This window comes from Podarcis bocagei, assembly GCF_964188305.1.
Source record: "Podarcis bocagei genome assembly, chromosome: 1".
NCBI classification, from domain to species: Eukaryota; Metazoa; Chordata; class Lepidosauria; order Squamata; family Lacertidae; genus Podarcis; species Podarcis bocagei.
Window position 1 is genome coordinate 140,610,563 of NC_138125.1, and position 19,404 is coordinate 140,629,966.

General features: G+C 42.5%; 1 protein-coding gene across 5 annotated transcripts in view; it reads left to right on the plus strand.

Moving 5' to 3' along the window:
* Positions 1 to 19,404, plus strand: part of ERBB4 (erb-b2 receptor tyrosine kinase 4) — an 833,408-nt gene that overhangs the window by 668,965 nt on the left and 145,039 nt on the right. For 4 of the 5 annotated variants that reach the window (XM_081196710.1, XM_081196712.1, XM_081196714.1 and 1 more), the window contains exon 16: positions 5,562 to 5,636. In XM_081196710.1, the coding sequence (XP_081052836.1) occupies positions 5,562 to 5,636 (75 nt within the window). Of the gene's footprint in view, positions 1 to 5,392; positions 5,438 to 5,561; positions 5,637 to 19,404 lie in introns of all 5 variants that reach the window. The other variant, XM_081196711.1, reaches the window with a different exon arrangement.

Consider the following 19,404-nt stretch of genomic DNA (forward strand, 5'->3'; position numbering starts at 1 on the left):
ACCCATCTTTGGAGGCAAACAGTCAGAGCCTTGCTTATTTTTTACACGATATGTATTACATATAGCAAAGACTCTAAATCAGTGCATATTCAAATGCCAATGTTCAGCATGCAGAATATAGACTTTAGCATAATCATAAAGAAACCTGGCACTGCAACAGCTGAAGTAATGTGAGCTGCAAACGTTTAATATGGGCCACTTGAGTTAAAGATGGTTTCTCTGCAGTGAGCCAGTTTGGCTATGCCCAACCAAAAGCAAGAGGCAACAACAGCAAAATCTTCATCCTGTAAAATAATCATTCACAAGAGGCCTTTATTGTTTTGCAGCTAAAATTAAACCAGTAAATTATTCAATAAAATGTTGATGTCAACAGCTGTTGCCATTCAAAATGAGACCTTTTGCTGTTTTTGCAAATCTAATTACAACAGAGCCATTAGGGAAATGAAAGTAAGATCGCAGAGACACTGCCAGAATCTGTTGCAGAGGCATCTTCCATTTGGCCCTTTAAAATCTGGGTTATATAATAAGAAAATTGGGAGACTATTGGAACGAAGCAATGGAACAGATATGGGGTGAGAGAGAAAGGTGTAGAGCATTTCTAATGGTGTCCTCCATTAACAGAATGTTTGTGTAACATGTAAATACTACATTTTAACTCAAGATGGAACTGTGACATTGCAAACAGCTCCAGGTAGCTTAGCTAAGATGTGAAATGAAGTGAAAACACTTGGTCTGTTCTTCACTTGCTACGAGAGAAGAGATAATGTGATCATAGAATCATAGAATCATAGAGTTGGAAGAGACCACAAGGGCCATCGAGTCCAACCCCCTGCCAAGCAGGAAACACCATCAGAGCACTCCTGACATATGGTTGTCAAGCCTCTGCTTAAAGACCTCCAAAGTAGGAGACTCCACCACACTCCTGGGCAGCAAATTCCACTGTCAAACAGCTCTTACTGTCAGGAAGTTCTTCCTAATGTTTAGGTGGAATCTTCTTTCTTGTAGTTTGGATCCATTGCTCCGTGTCCGCTTCTCTGGAGCAGCAGAAAACAACCTTTCTCCCTCCTCTATATGACATCCTTTAATATATTTGAACATGGCTATCATATCACCCCTTAACCTCCTCTTCTCCAGGCTAAACATGCCCAGCTCCCTTAGCCGTTCCTCATAAGGCATCATTTCCAGGCCTTTGACCATTTTGGTTGCCCTCCTCTGGACACGTTCCAGTTTGTCAGTGTCCTTCTTGAATTGTGGTGCCCAGAACTGGACACAGTACTCCAGGTGAGGTCTGACCAGAGCAGAATACAGTGGCACTATTACTTCCCTTGATCTAGATGCTATACTCCTATTGATGCAGCCCATAATTGCATTGGCTTTTTTAGCTGCCGCGTCACACTGTTGGCTCACTGTTGGCTCATGTAGGACATGATATCATTTATTATTCCATTGTGGAAAGGAGTGGGAATGCTTCATATAGTGATAGTGCCATGAAAAGTTTATTTTTTATCCATTTATATAGGTAGGCTCCTAAAGATTTTACTGGTTCTGCTCCTAAGCCTTAAGTACAGCTTGACATGTAGGAATTTAGCTGGTGAATTTTTTCTCCCTCCTTTATTTCTGTGATGAGGGGAGTGGAGGAGAGAATAACTTACTAAATTTCTGCAGTCTGTTGAGCATACGAGCAGCACCAGAAAAAAAATTGTTGGCCAAACCCATTTGTAAGTTGAAATTCAGTCCTTACAATCAGACAGACAGTGAAGGAAATTTCTCCAGGCAAAAGTAATATTCTTCAATATGTTGTGTCATGAATTATTTCTTTTGCTGGAGCTTCTGGAGGCTATGGAGAATGAAATGTGTATCCCTCCTCATAAAGGAGCACATGGAACAAATCCCCCAGTTCTGCTGCTTTTGCTATAGGAATCTTTGTTTTGCTAGCCCTTCCTATAAGAATTCACACGTGGTTTTTCTTAGGACTGCCAAACCATGAAAAATGACAGCATTAGCAGTAATTTTGCCAACTTTCTCTCTGCCTACTCTGAAACCCTGGAAAATTACCTTCTGTAGCAGGTGGTTTGGCTTTGGTTCAGTGTAATGTGCTTTCTGATAACTTCCTGATCTTTGCATTATTAAAAGTAAAACATGGTATCTTGCCACCACTCAGAATACCCTAGACTCAGATGAACAAAGAAGCAGCTAAATGGGGGGGAATATATTAATCTTATGGCTAAACGAAACAAAACAAAAATGCAACAAGGTACCACTTAGCAACACTTTCCTTCATACTTTTATGAGGATTGCTCCCTATATTAAATGTACTTCTGTCACTCAGTATTAAAAGGAAACTGAGTGGTCATAATGAATGCTCCAGATATCTAGATTTAATGTCTCATCTGTCAGGCACTCATTTATATATGCCCTGAGCCAGAATTAGTATTCCCCCCTTTTTTTCATTTTCCAACTCATAATGCCCCCCCCCCCAGCTTCCTGGCTTCACAATAGAAATCAGCACTTAATGAATGTTTCTTTCCTCCCTGTACAAAGCAAATGGAAATAATATCAGCAGTGATCAGAATGTGATACCTGTTTGGTTATTTGGCCCACAATAGGAATGGTTGGAATGCTACTTCATGTATTATTATTTACCAAATAATTACTCTCCTTCCGCATGTATGTCTCAAGATGATGTACAAAAACAGCAGAAAAACAGCTTTAAAAAGCACAAAAATAGGAATCATTTCAGTTAAACAGGAACAATGATTTCTGAGTAGAGTTTCTTGAGGAATTTTATATTTACAAGTGCTGACCTGATCTGCACTTACCCAGTGGCGTAGCGTGGGTTCTCAGCACCCGGGGCAAGGCAAGTAATTTGCGCCCCCTAACCCGGGGCAAGGCAAGTAATTTGCGCCCCCTAACCCGTGGATTTTAGCACTCGAGTCTCTTCCACGCCCCCCCAGATGTTGCGCCAGGTGCAGCAGGCCCCCCTGCACCCCCCACGCTACGCCACTGCTCCCACCACAAGTCTTCAGGACAGCCATCCGAAGGCTCTCCGCCCCACCGCCAGCCTTCGGAGGAGGTCCGAGGACAGTGGGGTTCCTGCTTCCTCGAGGAGGGCCGGCCAAACGCGCCCCCCCAAATGTTGCGCCCGGTGCGGCCGGCACCCCTGGCACCCCCCACGCTACGCCACTGCACTTACCAGCAAACTCAGTGGCAGCACATGGCATGCTAAAGCGAATCCTGGAGCCATGTTGCTCCAGTAGGGTCCATGACTGTTGACACCAGGTCCAGCAAGGAATCCCATTTTGTATTTGCCTGGCACAGACAGGGGCACCAGGTTCCTGTGACTGACCTTGCCCCCACCTCCATTTCAGTTCACCCAGAATGCACTGTTGTATGTAAGTACAGCACAGCATCCGAAGGCAGAGGGGGGTTGAGCCACACAGAATCATAGAATTGTGAGCCCACTGTTGTCCTCACTAATCTCTGCCTGTATCACTCAGATAAAATATATTCTAAAATGCATATTTTGAGATTAGAAATGCATATTTGAGAGAATTTTATCTAAGAATTTAAATACAGAAATACTGCATTTTAAGGTGGATTTTTTATTTTAAAAGATCAAATTAATGAGGAAACGGCAGTACCCTTCCCCACTTCCAAATCAATAAGTTGATTCCCACTGAAGCCAATAGTAGACATTTCAAATGATGGAGGTGGTCTTTTCTCCTTATGCCACTCAACAGAACAGCACTTTAAAAAACCTAGATGCTAGCATTTGATTCAGGAATGTCCTGTATAGTATATCCATCACCCTCAATAAAACTGTGCCAGCTCCTCTCTGTTCTGCAAGTCTGTGTTTTTCCAGTTTCCCTGTGGATTTGCCCTGGATGTGCAGGAGAGCTTTTCTTTCATTACAGCACTCAAGTTCCTCAGCCAGCCAGAAATGCTGGATGAGATGGGCACTGTGTGTGGAAAGCTGTCACCAACATACATAGGCACCCTTTGAAACCCATCTCAGATGTTTTGTACGGTAGGCACATTTCAAGAATAAAAGGAATGTGAGCATTTTGAGAACAATGACTAAGGAACACATTCCATCACCTCACAGTGCACAATGTTCTCTTTCTCCTTCACGTGTATAGATCAGGTTAGATCAGTGAAGGTACTCAACAGAAGTAGGGGGGTGTTTTGTTTTATTTTATTCTTCCTTTATTCTGAAGTGTGTATTTCTTTCCAAAAAAAAAACTAACGTACAAAACAGAAGAAGGCTCTGTGCATTTAAATTGAAAGGTTTCATCAACTTAGACAACAGGTGAAGTTCCCCCCCCCAAAAAAAAATGCAACCATGTTCATTAAGCTTTGAGAATATGTGAAGCAGAAAAGCGAGAAAGACTCCAAGGTGAGAGATTCCCCTTTTATGCCAGCCAGCTCCCTAGATGGCTAATGGACTCTTCAGCATCCGTAGAAGGCATTTTTTATAGCTAAAGAATGCCTCCATGCTCTGCTTCTTTTGATGTGCTACAGAAGAGAAACTGTAGAAGTTTGCATCCTCTTTCGTTATCAGCACAGTTTTATGGGAACTGCAGAGAGGGCACGTGAAGAAGAAATATTGCCAGAAGGTCAGTGGCTGGATGAAATGCAAACACTTGAAGCCCAAAACAACTGAACTGCCAGGCACCCATCCGAATCCTCTTTCTTTCTTTTAATACCCGGAGTGGTGTTTAAAACCAGACCTCACACCCCAGAGGAAGCTTTCTTTTCCATGGCTGCTATAATTTACCTGAACCTAGTTTCTGTAGGATACAGTTAAGTTCATCTATTAAGACAACTGCAGACACCTGTTTTGGCAGTTTTTATGAAAAAAATAAAAATAGGAGTTTTGTCAAATGAAAACAAGGTAAGAAATGAAGTAGAAAGAACAAGGAATCTGCCAACAGCTAGGTTCATTGCACATTCCCACTCAGATTGCTATTTAAGACAAGATTTTAAAATGGATTTAGTTGTGTGTCTCTTGTCTTTTAACCCCCTGCTGCAGTCACTAATGCCTGTCTATCAATCTGCCAGATTAAGCAACTGCTCTGAGAAAATAGCATTCGGTAGGTCTCTCACCTTAGCAGGTAAACCATGTCATTTCCACAATGCCACAATGAACTGTTAGAAGGTAAGTAGCTCAAGAACCACAGCCTGGCCAGGCTCATTTTGTTCTCTGGTGCTTGTTATCTTGCACTGAAAAAATGTTCCCAGCAATGATTTCATGACAACTTGGTTAATTCTGAGAATGATAACCAACTGCCTGGACCAAGGCAGAATGCAGAGTCTTTGTTTTGCTGCCTACGCAATGGCTAATGCATGTTTTTTCTCTCTTTCTCCTTCCTTCCATCGGGATTTGCTGCAGGTGCATAGGCCCACGCCTGGAGGACTGCATTGGTTTCATGGATAGGTACTTGCTGAGCACTTGCTCCTCTTGCCACACCTCCCATGTTCCATGTGTGGGCAAAGGCGCTTGTGTGTGCATGGCCCCTGTGAATGGTGAATGATATTTTCTGTTCTGTAATTGCCTGCAGGTGTAGAGGCCCCTCTAGTCATGACTGCATTTACTATCCGTGGACACGCCAGTCCACTTTACTACAACACGCTAGGTAACATCCGTCATCCCTGCTTTTTTGTTCTTCTTCTTGCCCTTTTCTATATTTTATACAGTAGGGGAGAATCGTGCTAACCAGTTTGCTCTGGAAAATGGATTGGCCAGTGTGCAGACTGATTCTTGTCTGCAACTCCTCACAAGTTCCTCAGAGTGCTTAAGGTGACTAAAGCACATGTAACTGAATACAGGAAGATATAGATGCACCATATCTTCACCAAAGTCTTAAATTGATTACGCAGAAAACCCAATCATTTTGTGAGGGAGAGTACAGTGGTACCTCAGGTTACAAACTTAATCATTCTGGAAGTCCATTCTTAACCCGAGGCACGCATTCCCTACATAGGCCTCCCGCGGCCCCGGAAGCAGATTGCGTTCGTATCCCAGGGCAAAGTTCGCAACCCAGAACAACTACTTCCAGGTTTGTGGAGTTTGTAACCCGAAGCGTTTGTAAGCAGGACTGTTTGTAACCCGAGGTACCACTGTGGTGGTCCATGGGGAACTCTAAACCTTCTTGTCAAACTTCGGTACCCAGGATTCTTGGGCAGAAAGGACAGTCACAAGAGCAAAAATGAAATATAAGTTTGTGAGTATTTCCCTTTTAAAAAGAAATCTATATTTATTGAATTTGAAATTGGACATTGATAACATGAATAACTGTTGTCCCCTCTTATTCCCTGCTCTCCCCCACCCCCAGTACCAAACATAGACATAGCTGGTTGATACCAGCTTTTACAAAATATGCAAAGTTCATCTGAGTTACATGAATATTTCCTAATTTAATAAATCTATGATAATTATCTGTTTGATTTTAAAATACACTTGATTCTTTCAGAGCAATCACAACATTTCTTTTCCTATGAAAATAATATAAACTCTTCACTAAGTAACTTGTATCCAGCAATTCAAACTGGTTAACATGACCTCCTGGTTCAAGCATTCTTTTCTAACCTAAAAACTAATTGTTACCTTTTTTTATTTAAATCAACATCACCTCATAAAGAATTGTACCTAGTTCTTTCTGGTTTGTCTTTCAGGTAGAAAAGTAATACAAATGCTCAGTGTCTGTTTCTGAAAATGTCTCAATATCTTTGGTTTGTTTATTTAATTAATAATTGTGTGTGGTTTTGAAGGACTAGTGTTACCAAAATAGAAATTTGCCTAAAAACTATATATGGTGAGTCTGGTACCATATTTGAATTATGTGTTAAGATCATACAGCAGCCCTGGTTATTGCAAATCATCAAGAAGCAACACATATTTGTATTTTCAAAAGAAATTTCAATCAAATGCACTGCAGCCCTTGAGTGAACTCATTGTGCCACCATATACTTCCTTCCTGGCACACAGAGAGAGATCCTGCACGGGGGGCATAGAAAACAGGGCAGGTGGAGTGAGTGCGGAATGGGACTCAACAGATATATTTTCTGTGTGACATCCAAAGACTTTTCCTCTGCTGCAGAAGAACATAATTGCTTAGGCTTTCAGTCTTGTCCATTGGGGATATACCTTGTGGACACATCAGTGCTTACTTCTGAGCAGATATGCTGCAAAGCTCCTTCAGGTGTCAGAAAGATTTCAGGCATCCCAGGCTGCTGGTTGGATTTGATCACTTTTGTTTTCTTGATTTAAGACTGGGATCGCATGAAGTCCCCTAAAGATCCCCTATTGTCAGACTCAGCCAAACATATAATTGTCTGTTTAGAGCTTGTAATCGCATTATAATTGCACACTAGTGTATACCAGCATATAGATCTGGTGCAGACTATGGGCATGAATAATTTCCTAATTGTCTTACTCACTTGTAACACTAAGGAGCCAGATGTTGCTCAGTTCCTGCCAGTTGAAAATTCCCTAGCATAGGGCAGTTGGCACAGAATGGCACCATCAACTCTAAAACCAGGTTAGGAAGCACATGCCAAGGAGAACATGAGAGAGCAGGACTCTGTGCCAAAGTTAGTTGGCAGTGGTTCTGTGAGTTGGCAGATGGGTTGCAGCCTGCTCACTGTTGCTACCCACCCACCTAGCTGCCCCAAGATTTTCTATTGTACTTTTCACAGTTGTTTCTGGATGACGGCGCTTTATTGCACTGGGAAAAGGCTACATTACAACACATTCTCTGAAAATCATGATGAGAAAATTAGTACTGACTTGCATGGACTGTATGGCAGTGCAGCCTGGCATTTTCAAGCAGCTGGAGCTTCAGTTCTCAGGCCATCTTCTCCTAACCTCCAGGGAGTTTTGAGCACTCACTTCCCTTTGAATTCCCAAGTATTGGAGAACGTCTAAAATAGGAGGTGGGGCAGTAACCATGAAAAAGCTATAATTCAGCAATTAAAATAAAAAAATTCCTTCCAGTAGCACCTTAAAGACCAACTAAGTTAGTTCTTGGTATGAGCTTTCGTGTGCATGCACACTTCTTCAGATACCAAGAACTAACTTAGTTGGTCTTTAAGGTGCTACTGGAAGGAATTTTTTTATTTTGACTATGGCAGACCAACACGGCTACCTATCTGTAATCAGCAATTAAAATAATTTATAATAATTGTTTAATTTTAGAATACAATCTTGAGCATCAGAAGAAACTATACATAAGTGTGTGTTGGGTTTTAGGTTATATTTTTCACTTCTGTTTCAAAGGAAATTCTGCCACTAGTTCAGCATTTCCTCAGAGATATAGGGTTGGGTGTCATCAGTATGATGACAACACCTTACTACATAAACCAGATTAACATATCTAGCAATTTTGTGCAGATGTTAAACAACCAAAACTAAACAAAAGTCATCCACAGAGTGGCCTCAAAGTCACATCCTTTGATGCGCTTGAAGCCACTTTCTGCCACAAGGAGGCATTTGATATTTCACGGACCTGGCCAATTCACCCACTCCTGCCTGATGTTAGGAGATGGTAGCCTGCTTCCTTCCAGGCATCTAGGCCACATCCTGCTGATGTCAAATGCTGAAGCTGTTTGGCACAAGAAAACCAGCATTCATTTTTCCCATTCCCACAGCTCTTCCAGGGATAGACCATTTGCTGTTTGGTATTCAGACAACCAGTTTTACAAAGTTAGCATGGATCACACTGGGGTTGGGGAATGAGGCCAGTCACATTAACTGGTGGGGCAATGACTTCGTCCTGAGTAGGGCAAGACAGAGGGCAGATGAATTAAAAATCTCTTAACTCCTGGGTCCAGGATACCTTAAGGATTGCCTAACTCATTATATCCCAGCCCAATCACTGGGGGCTTTAGGGAAGTCACTGTAAGGGGTCCCCCATGACTCAGATGCACTGCTCATATCCCCTGAAACTGTGTGTTCAGTACTGGGAATTTTATGGAACTTGTGCTTGAGGCCAGACAAGCCCCCTTGCTTTTGAACTTCCAGTATTCATAGAATCATAGAGTTGGAAGAGACCACAAGGGCCATCGAGTCCAACCCCCTGCCAAGCAGGAAACACCATCAGAGCACTCCTGACATATGGTTGTCAAGCCTCTGCTTAAAGACCTCCAAAGTAGGAGACTCCACCACACTCCTTGGCAGCAAATTCCACTGTCAAACAGCTCTTACTGTCAGGAAGTTCTTCCTAATGTTTAGGTGGAATCTTCTTTCTTGTAGTTTGGATCCATTGCTCCGTGTCCGCTTCTCTGGAGCAGCAGAAAACAACCTTTCTCCCTCCTCTATATGACATCCTTTTATATATTTGAACATGGCTATCATATCACCCCTTAACCTCCTCTTCTCCAGGCTAAACATGCCCAGCTCCCTTAGCCGTTCCTTATAAGGCATTGTTTCCAGGCCTTTGACCATTTTGGTTGCCCTCCTCTGGACACGTTCCAGTTTGTCAGTGTCCTTCTTGAATTGTGGTGCCCAGAACTGGACACAGTACTCCAGGTGAGGTCTGACCAGAGCAGAATACAGTGGCACTATTACTTCCCTTGATCTAGATGCTATACTCCTATTGATGCAGCCCAGAATTGCATTGGCTTTTTTAGCTGCCGCGTCACACTGTTGGCTCATGTCAAGTTTGTGGTCAACCAAGACTCCTAGATCCTTTTCACATGTACTGCTCTCAAGCCAGGTGTCACCCATCTTGTATTTGTGCCTCTCATTTTTTTTGCCCAAGTGCAATACTTTACATTTCTCCCTGTTAAAATTCATCTTGTTTGATTTTGCCCAGTTCTCTAATCTGTCAAGGTCATTTTGAAGTGTGATCCTGTCCTCTGGGGTGTTAGCCACCCCTCCCAGTTTGGTGTCATCTGCAAATTTGATCAGGATGCCCTTGAGCCCATCATCCAAGTCGTTGATAAAGATGTTGAATAAGACCGGGCCCAAGACCGGGCCCTGTGGCACCCCACTAGTCACTCTTCTCCAGGATGAAGAGGAACCATTGATGAGCACCCTTTGGGTTCGGTCAGTCAGCCAGTTACAAATCCACTGAGTGGTAGCAGAGTCAAGACCGCATTTTACCAGCTTCTTTACAAGAATATCATGGGGCACCTTGTCAAATGCCTTGCTGAAATCAAGGTAGGCTACATCCACTGCGTTCCCTTCATCTACCAGGCTTGTAATTCTGTCAAAAAACGAGATCAGGTTAGTCTGACATGACTTCTTTTTCAGAAATCCATGCTGACTATTGGTGATCACAGCATTCCTTTCTAGGTGCTCACAGACTGTTTGCTTAATGATCTGCTCCAGAATCTTCCCTGGTATTGATGTCAGACTGACTGGGCGGTAATTTTTTGGGTCCTCTCTTTTCCCCCTTTTGAAAATAGGGACAACATTTGCCCTCCTCCAGTCTGCCGGGACTTCGCCTGTTCTCCAGGAATTCTCAATGATGACTGCCAGTGGTTCTGAGATCACATCTGCCAGTTCTTTTAATACTCTTGGATGCAGTTCGTCTGGCCCTGGAGACTTGAATACATCTAAACTAGCCAAGTATTCTTGTACTATCTCCTTAGTTATTCTGGGCTGTGTTTCCTTTGCTGAATCATTTGCTCCAAATTCTTCAGGTCGGGCATTGTTTTCTTTATCGGAGAAGACTGAGGCAAAGAAGGCATTGAGGAGTTCAGCCCTTTCTGTGTCCCCTGTTTGCATTTCACCATCTTCTCCTCTGAGTGACCCCACTGTTTCTTTGTTCTTCCTTTTGCTACAAACATACCCATAAAAGCCTTTTTTGTTGCTTTTAACCTCTCTAGCAAGCCTGAGTTCATTCTGTGCTTTAGCTTTTCTGACTTTGTGTCTACACGTGCTGGCTATTTGTTTGAATTCCTCTTTGGTGGTTTCCCCCTTTTCCATTTTTTGTACACATCCTTTTTCAAGCTCAACTCAGTTAAAAGTTCTTTAGATAGCCTCCCTGGCTTCTTTAGGCACCTTCCATGTTTCCGTCTCATTGGTATTGCCTGACGTTGTGCTTTTACTATCTCCCTCTTAACAAACTCCCAGCCATCATGAACTCCCTTTCCTTCTAGTATTACTGTCCATGGGATCTCACCCAGCACTTCCCTAAGTTTTATGAAGTCGGCTTTCTTAAAGTCAAGAAATTGAGTCCTAGTATGCTTGGCTGCTCCTTTCCGCTGTATAGTAAACTTCAGAAGAGCATGATCTGAGTATTACTGAAGCCTTTCTCTTTTTTAACTTCAGCAGGCATTTTACCTAAATTCTCATTTTATATCTTTAACTGACTGTTTTATATTGTTACATGGCTTAAAGACAATTGCCATTAAGTTGTGTACAAATTGTCAAAATAACTAAATAAAAGATTGACTAGGGTGCCTCTGGTATATAAAACTCACATGCAACACGAATTGCTTCTGGTCCACTTATATGTGCAATACAGGGAGCTGTATCTCACAATTACAAGGCATACAAAACTTCATATATGCACATATAAACTGGCTTCCTTACACCAAGTCAGACCATTGTTCCACCTGCCAGTGCTGCCTTTCCTACTCTGCAAAGCCCTGGGCAGAGCAAGGTCTTTCTAGCCCTCCAGTCTGAGACCTTTTTGCAATGTTTGTGTTCGACAACTGAGGTATGACCCAACCTTGTGATATCTGAACAGATCATAGGTGGTGACTACCTGACACTTTAGAGTAAGCCTTGGGATTTTGTAGTTTGTTTTCTTGCTTTGCATTTTACTGAGCACTGAAATGAAAGGCGTCGGGCCAGATGCATGGCAAACTGTGTGTGGTACAATGTTCAAAACCAAGCAGCATGATTGTATTTGGGGAAAACATTGCCAGCATTTTGGCTTTCACAGTAGGCATTCAAGGTGTAATTAAGAGCAAAAGAATCCTGTAAGCCAATGTGAACAATTTTCTATTTTCCTGGTAGATGAACAATCATAATATGGCAGATGTAGTCAGCACAGGGAAACTGTGTTTTTAATATTTCCTGGTGTAATCTGATGTATGTACTGATTTACACCCTAAATGAAGGTCTTTCTTATTTCCACATTTCTCCTTTTAACTAACAGGAGCTAATTAGCCAAGTCTTCCCCACTGAGAGATGGTTGCATGAAACAGTGTGGGGATATTAACTCTCTTCATCCTTTTCTTCCAATTGAACAAAAGCGCATTTCTCCTTTCGACTCATCCCTTTACAGATATCAGGCTCTTCTTTTTTGTTGACTGTGTATGTATACAAGAGCTAATTAACAGCAAATCCTTTGTAAAGCAGTGAAACCTTTTCCTCGTTGTGTTTGATACCCGCTTCACAGTATGATTTCATTATAATTTCACAGTAACTCAGCAGCACAGAATACATGATAGGGAATGGGAAGCTTGCCATTAATAAACTCTGAATGTTCATAGTCATCTTCATTTTTATAACTCTCTGTTCTTCTGCATGGATTAAAGTTTCCCATATGTTCCAGATATTTATAGGATAATTATATACATAATCCTGTAAATGTTGGTGGGGACAGAGAGTGAGTGAGAGAGAAAATACACCATAAAATCTACTTAAAGAGAGGGAAATAGAATTTGTGAGCATAAAGCAAAAAATTGTCTTTGGACTGGTACTATTGACTATGCAAAAAAGTATTTACTAACAGAGGCCTTTGGGGAAAACAACAACTTATAATGTACTAGAGAACTTATCTCGGTCATATCTGAAAAATGTGTTGAGGGAGGCATCATTGCTGTGCAAAGCACTGAGAAGATCTGTAATGGTTCTAGGGGTTGCTCGTGCGTAAATCGGCGCCACACCTGGCTGGGTTGCCTGAGTGAACCCTTTCTGTCTGGACAGCCACTCACCCGTGGCTGTCTCAATCGCTGGCAGAATCCGTCAGTGGGCATTTCTTGAACTTCTTCCAGCAAAGAAGCTCTTTGACGCCTAGTCTCCGCCTAGCCTCCCTGCGCGAAAGCCTTCTGCGCAGGGAGGGTGTGGGCATCGGAGGACCCGTGCTCTCCCCGCTGGTCCCTGGCGAGGAGTCTTGGAGCCACCTCACCGATTCCCACATCTGCCCCCCTTCTCCACTGGTGCTACGCTGATTTCCTTCCCCAGAAGATGTGCTGCTTCTCTCCCTCCCGGGACGCTCTCCGGAATCCCTCTGCAGCCCTTCCTCTCCCTCTGGCTCCGATGGCAGTTCCCTGACAAGATCCTGGTTTCTATCCCCAGAAACCTCTAATTAAAGAACCAAACAGCAGGTGCTACAAAAGACCCTCTGCCTGAGATCCTGGATAGCCACTGCCAGTCAGAGTAGACAATACTAGACTAGATGGACAAACAGTCTGACCTGATGTTAAGGCAGCTTCCTGTTTTCAGCTGCCTGCAGTTTGTTATGTTGAAACTGGGAACTGCAGCTATTTTAAATGGTTCAACTGAACAAGTCTGAACTGCAAACCCTGACTTGTTCAGACAAGGCATAATTAAAACCAGGGCTGGCCTGCCCATGAGGTGTGATGAAGCAGTTGCCTCAGGGGACAGAAGCTCCCAAGGCAGTCGACCTGCGGGGGCCCCGCCACCTCCGCTGGAGAAGTGGTGCCAGCATCTGCGCTGGTTTCTGGCAGGATCTCACCACTTCCTGCCGACGCACGGAACCTGGGTCAGGAATGCTGCCGTGGGGCAGCGGCAGGGGCAGCACTTTCCATTTCACCTTAAGCAGTGAAACAGGACGCACCACCCCAGGGCGTTTGCCCCAGTTCAGACAAAACAACAAACTGAGGTTAGTTGAACACAGGAAGCAAATGCTTCTGATCTCCCAGCTATGCCAGAGTAGGAAAGGATGAGATTACATTATCAGGCTCATTTCCATGGTTCTGTAGGCAATGCAGCTACAGTGGTGCCCCGCAAGACGAATGCCTTGCAAGACGAAAAACCCGCTAGACGAAAGGGTTTTCTGTTTTTCGATGCGCTTCGCAAGACGAATTTCCCTATGGGCTTGCTTCGCAAAACGAAAAAGTCTTGCGAGTCTTGCGATTTTTTCCCCTTCCCCCCATTTTCTAAGCCGCTAAGCCGCTAATAGCCTTTTAGCCGCTAAGCCTTTAATAGCCGCTAAACCGCTAATAGCGCTAATCCGCTAATAGGGTTGCTTCGCAAGACGAAAAAACCGCTAGACGAAGAGACTCGCGGAACGGATTAATTTCGTCTTGCGAGGCACCACTGTACTGCCTATGGGAGCCCAGTTGATGTGATCAAGTAACCATTTCCTTGTTCTTATTTGACTGGCCCAGTGTGTCACCTGACTAAATGTTCTGAAGCATGGAAAGAGCTTCTGAAACTGAAAACTGGATCTTCCTTAATTGTGCAAACACCCATTTGGGGTTAGGGGCTAATCTGATGCTGTTGTTTTGAAAATGTCAGGTACATTTTTTTTTACTTCTTAGGAACAGTCTAAGGGAAGAAGCAACTTATTCTAAACTTTCATGTGCATTTTTAATACTGTTCCTTTTAAGTGGAGACCTTCAGTGAATTCCTTAACTATTAAAATTAGGCAGGTATGGAGAACTGTTACCTCTTTCGTTGCTGCCAATCGCAGTCATTGTGTGGTTGCACCTACAGCACTTGTTATCCATATATGAATACTAATGCCTCATTTTTTAAGGGAAGGAAATACTGATCTTAGCACCTTGAAAAGACTGGATAGCTGCAGGAACTGTATTCTTTCAAGAAATCAAACCTCATGAGCAAAGGAACAGAGGTGGTGCTTCTACTGCTCTGGCAAACTCTGTCTCAATCTCTGTGTCCTTGGAAATGGGTTCCTTTTCAAGTTGCTATGTAGGTTTTATTCCCCACCCCACCCTGTTACTATGATTTTTTTTGGTATGTACCTATTTATAACTCTGAAGCCTGTGTCCTCGGAAACTTACTTTACACAGCTTCATTCAGCTGTAATTACAAACAGCACCTGAAAGGAATTCATCATTAGGCGGAGAAGAAACAGAAAATCTGCAATTTGGGAACATTCCAAGATTCTCTAGTGCCTCATTAATGAATGAGGCCCAAGAACCTCAGTCAACAAAATTACATGCTAAGCCTAAATTTCTGCCACTTGTGCAGATTCATCACAAGGAAGGCCACCTGTTCTGAAAATCCCCGCTGTTTGTTAAGTTGAGAAACAGAATCTCTTTTGCTAACATAAATATTAGTTCAGATAGGGTACTTACTTCACTGTGGGGCTGACCCAAATGGCCACCTGTGAGCTTTGCATCAGGTACAGTAGCAGAGCTAGGGCTGTCAAAAAAAACAACCTATGACATGTCTGTGAACAAGAGCTAAATAGATTGTGGGTTTGCTTTTGTTACTTTTAGAGTCCATGGGGACTGAGTTGGCTGTATGATGGCTGAGCTTGCTGAATGTAGGTTTTACACAGTATGATTTTACACAGGTTTTACACAGTATACCTGAAGGAGCATCTCCACCCCCATCGTTCAGCCTGGACACTGAGATCCAGCGCCGAGGGCCTTCTGGCGGTTCCCTCATTGTGAGAAGTGAGGGTACAGGGAACCAGGCAGAGGGCCTTCTCGGTAGTGGCGCCCGCCCTGTGGAACGCCCTCCTGCCAGATGTCAAAGCAATAAACAACTATTTTACTTTTAAAAGTCATCTGAAGGCAGCCCTCTTTAGGGAAGTTTTTATTGTTTGATGCTGTACTGTTTTTAATATTCAGTTGGAAGCCGCCCAGAGTGGCTGGGGAAACCCAGCCAGATGGGCGGGGTATAAATAAATTATTATTATTATTATTATTATTATTATTATTATTATTATTATTATGTCTGAGGCTCGGCTCATCGGGACAGCAAGAGGTTTTGGATAGTAGCTGAATGGGCATGGCTGGTCCTTTGTATCATATTCATGCAATCCCCTCTGTTTTTTCAGGAGGAGGAGAATCACATAAATTGGGTATGACTTCGGCAAGAGGGGGGGAGGGCTTACTGCTCTGTCAGGTGAAGACTTCCCCCAGCCCATTAAGTGTTTGAATTAGGACAAATCTGCCATGAGTGGTATAATCTAGGCATCATCTCTGGTGCCGAAGGAGCCATAGCTAATACTAACTAAAATATAAAATATTACCTAACTCCAAATGGCTAAGCAAGCTAATTGGCCAATTCCAATGAACACTTGTAAACCAGACACTTGTAAGCCTTGTTACTGCATCTTTTTGTGTGCATAAAGGCACAAACTGGCCATTCCATATCTGCAATCTGTGGGTGGATACAGATAACATTTTAGCATATATTTTACCGCACATCTGCCCTGGATGTGTGGGACAATCTTCCTTATCATTTGATGGGACAATAAGAGAAGTTCCCCTGGAGTGGTTTGGTCATCTGTATGAGCTCCATTAAAATGGGCCATAACTAGGATCAAACAATCCAAATTTAAAACCTTGCTTGTTAAGCAATATATAAGCTTATTTGCAATGGTGTCTTATATAAAAAAATTGCAAACACACTATGATTTTAGGAAACGCAAGTATCTTGGCCTGTAAGATGAGGTAGGATCTGAAAAACAAGGGGATGAATTGTACAAATGAGAATATGCAACAAAAGTTATGCAGAAAGAAACCAAAAATAAGGGAGAAGAGGGGAGGGAGAGGAAATATCATCAATAATGACATATACAGGGACATTAGCTGGCAATGTATCAGCTTGAGTAGCAAAGTTAAAGAAGTAACACATAATCTTTTTTCCCCCCCCCCCATGCAAGTCGAAGTGTAGCTGGTACTTTCTTAACAAATCTGGTCCTGTTCTGGAGCATTCCAGAAACCCAGCATCCTTCTTACATAGCGGAATAAATTGCTTATTTTTCCAACTTTCATTGAAGTTTAATTGAATTTACTGCCCAAATTCTCAAAATTATCATACATGATTTTTTAAAGAGTGTATCCGCTGCATATCCTCTGGTTGTGCTAATGTTCTCCAAATTCTAAACACATATTTTATATTCACCATCAGCATTTGACATGAAAAGATTTTGCTGCGGCAGTGAACATTTGACAGTAGCTGTGAGATGACATGTGGTTGCAGCCAGAATTTGACCATATGCAGCAGCAATTTTCAGTATTTGATAACTGATATTCAGGGTCAAATTTGACGCAGTATGGGAGATCTCTGATTGGATTTCTGAAGACAGAATGAACAAATCTCCCTTTCCCCCCATGTAAGAATAGCTCAAGAACCTTAACAACAGAAAACAACTCAACTTCCTTTGTGCGAAAATGTGTTTATGAAAAAAATTTAAGATTGTAACAGAACTGAAATTTAGGGTTTCCTTATTCCATATTTCACTAAAGCCCATTTCCTTTAAATTACCAATATCAATAGAATTCAGAGGGTCAAATAACAATGCTGTGCAGTAGCTTAATGAAAAGAAGCACAATATGGTGTGACAATAAAGATACAAGAAAAACCAAGGATTCAATCCATCTTTAAAAGTCACAGTATTTTGATTGTTAATGCATACTATGCAAGTCATTGAGATTCTGCAGATGTGCATAATGTGTAAGCCTTGCATTAATTTACACCAGACTCTTGACTTTATTTTGCCTCTTTTCCCATAATCAAGAGGGATTTGATAATCATGCTACAACTTGTGTAGGGCATTTACACAGACAGAATACTGCTCTTGTAATATAATAGTGATAACTCCCAAAGTAGCATCAAGGCAGGCCAAGGAATAAATACTGTATACTTTTTCTTGTTTTGTTCTGCAGCTACCTTGAATTCTCCTTGATATTTATGAGCCTATGAGAAGTTTGTTCCCTCATACACTTCAGAAAGTGAAGGTTTACATATTTAGAAGCAGCTTGAGTGCAAGTATAAATACTGATCCGATTCGGGGGCAGTTTACTAGAATACTAATGTCACAAGTATTACAAAACCAGATTATGGTTTATGGAGACCCTGGGCAGTTAATTTAGAGCCAGGGTGGTGTAATGGTTAGGAGCAGTAGTCTTGTAATCTGGGGAACTGGGTTCGTGTCTCCGCTCCTCCACCTGCAGCTGCTGGGTGACCTTGGGCCAGTCACACTTCTCTGAAGTCTCTAAGCCCCACTCACCTCACAGAGGGTTTGTTGTGGGGGAGGAAGGGAAAGGAGAATGTTAGCCGCTTTGAGACTCCTTAGGGTAGTGATAAAACAGGATATCAAATCCAAACTCTTCTTAGGATCGGCTGAGTGGCATCTTGCCCCAGGCATTGGAATGGCATTCGGTATTCAACCTGTGTAGTCTGAGCCTGGGCAGAGGCTGACATCACACATTACATATGGGGAAAGTGGTATGGATGCACATTTGCCACCATAGAGACAAGTGCAGCATCTCTGTGTTCAAACCACTTCAACCGCATTTAAAATGCTGAATCTCCCTTCATCCTAAGTACATCTTGCTACTGCCAGGTACATTAATCTCTGGCATGTGAAACCTACTTCTGTTTGCCATCTTTTCTTCCTATGTACTTTCAGATTTCTTCCCATTCAAATGTTTGACCTCTGCCATGCTCTGAATATTTGGTGATGAGAGCCCACAGAATAACATGCCCGCTTGCCTACCATATCCTCCTTTGTTAATCTGGCCTTGCTGTGGCATGAATGTGAAAATATGTTGGTGTTTGCAGGATTTACTGAACATGCCCTTGAATTTAGATATGACTGAATGTATTTTCAGTGCCTGGATCTATGATTAATTTTCTTGAACATTTTACGCGTGCATTGAAGGAAACACCAGTATTTTCTTTTCCTGAAATACAGGCAGAGAGGCTCATGGATGGTCCCCTAATCATCCTGCAGTGTTGGGCTGTGCCAGCATGCCTCATCAGCCACCACTAAAAATACTTTGAAACACAATATGCTGTTTGGCAATGAACAATGTAGCCTCAACCATGACAAGTTTTGTATGAAAGCTGTGAGTAGTTATCGATTCTGTTAGAGGCGGAACAGCTGAGTTTTTGTAGGATGGCATGGCCATTTCTCTTCCATCAATATTTCTGCCCATAGCATGTTCTTGATTCAGTGCCCCAATTAAATACCAGTGGAAGAAACTATCAGGTTAATTATACACAGCTATTTATGCCACCTGCTAAATGCTGACCACATCTGAACTACTGCCAAGTACCTAGAATGGATGTCACCAGAGCAAACTGACCTCTTGGTGCATAATATGTTTCTGCTCAGTGTGATACGTGCTTACATTTGTAAAAAGCACATTTTCCATTTAATGCACAAAAATAAACATGGAGAGAACCACATACAACTTGGTAAAGTGAAGCGTGCCTAGTACAGCCTAACCCAAATTTGCAGGGTTTAACAGAGAAGCTTCATGGAGGGAAAG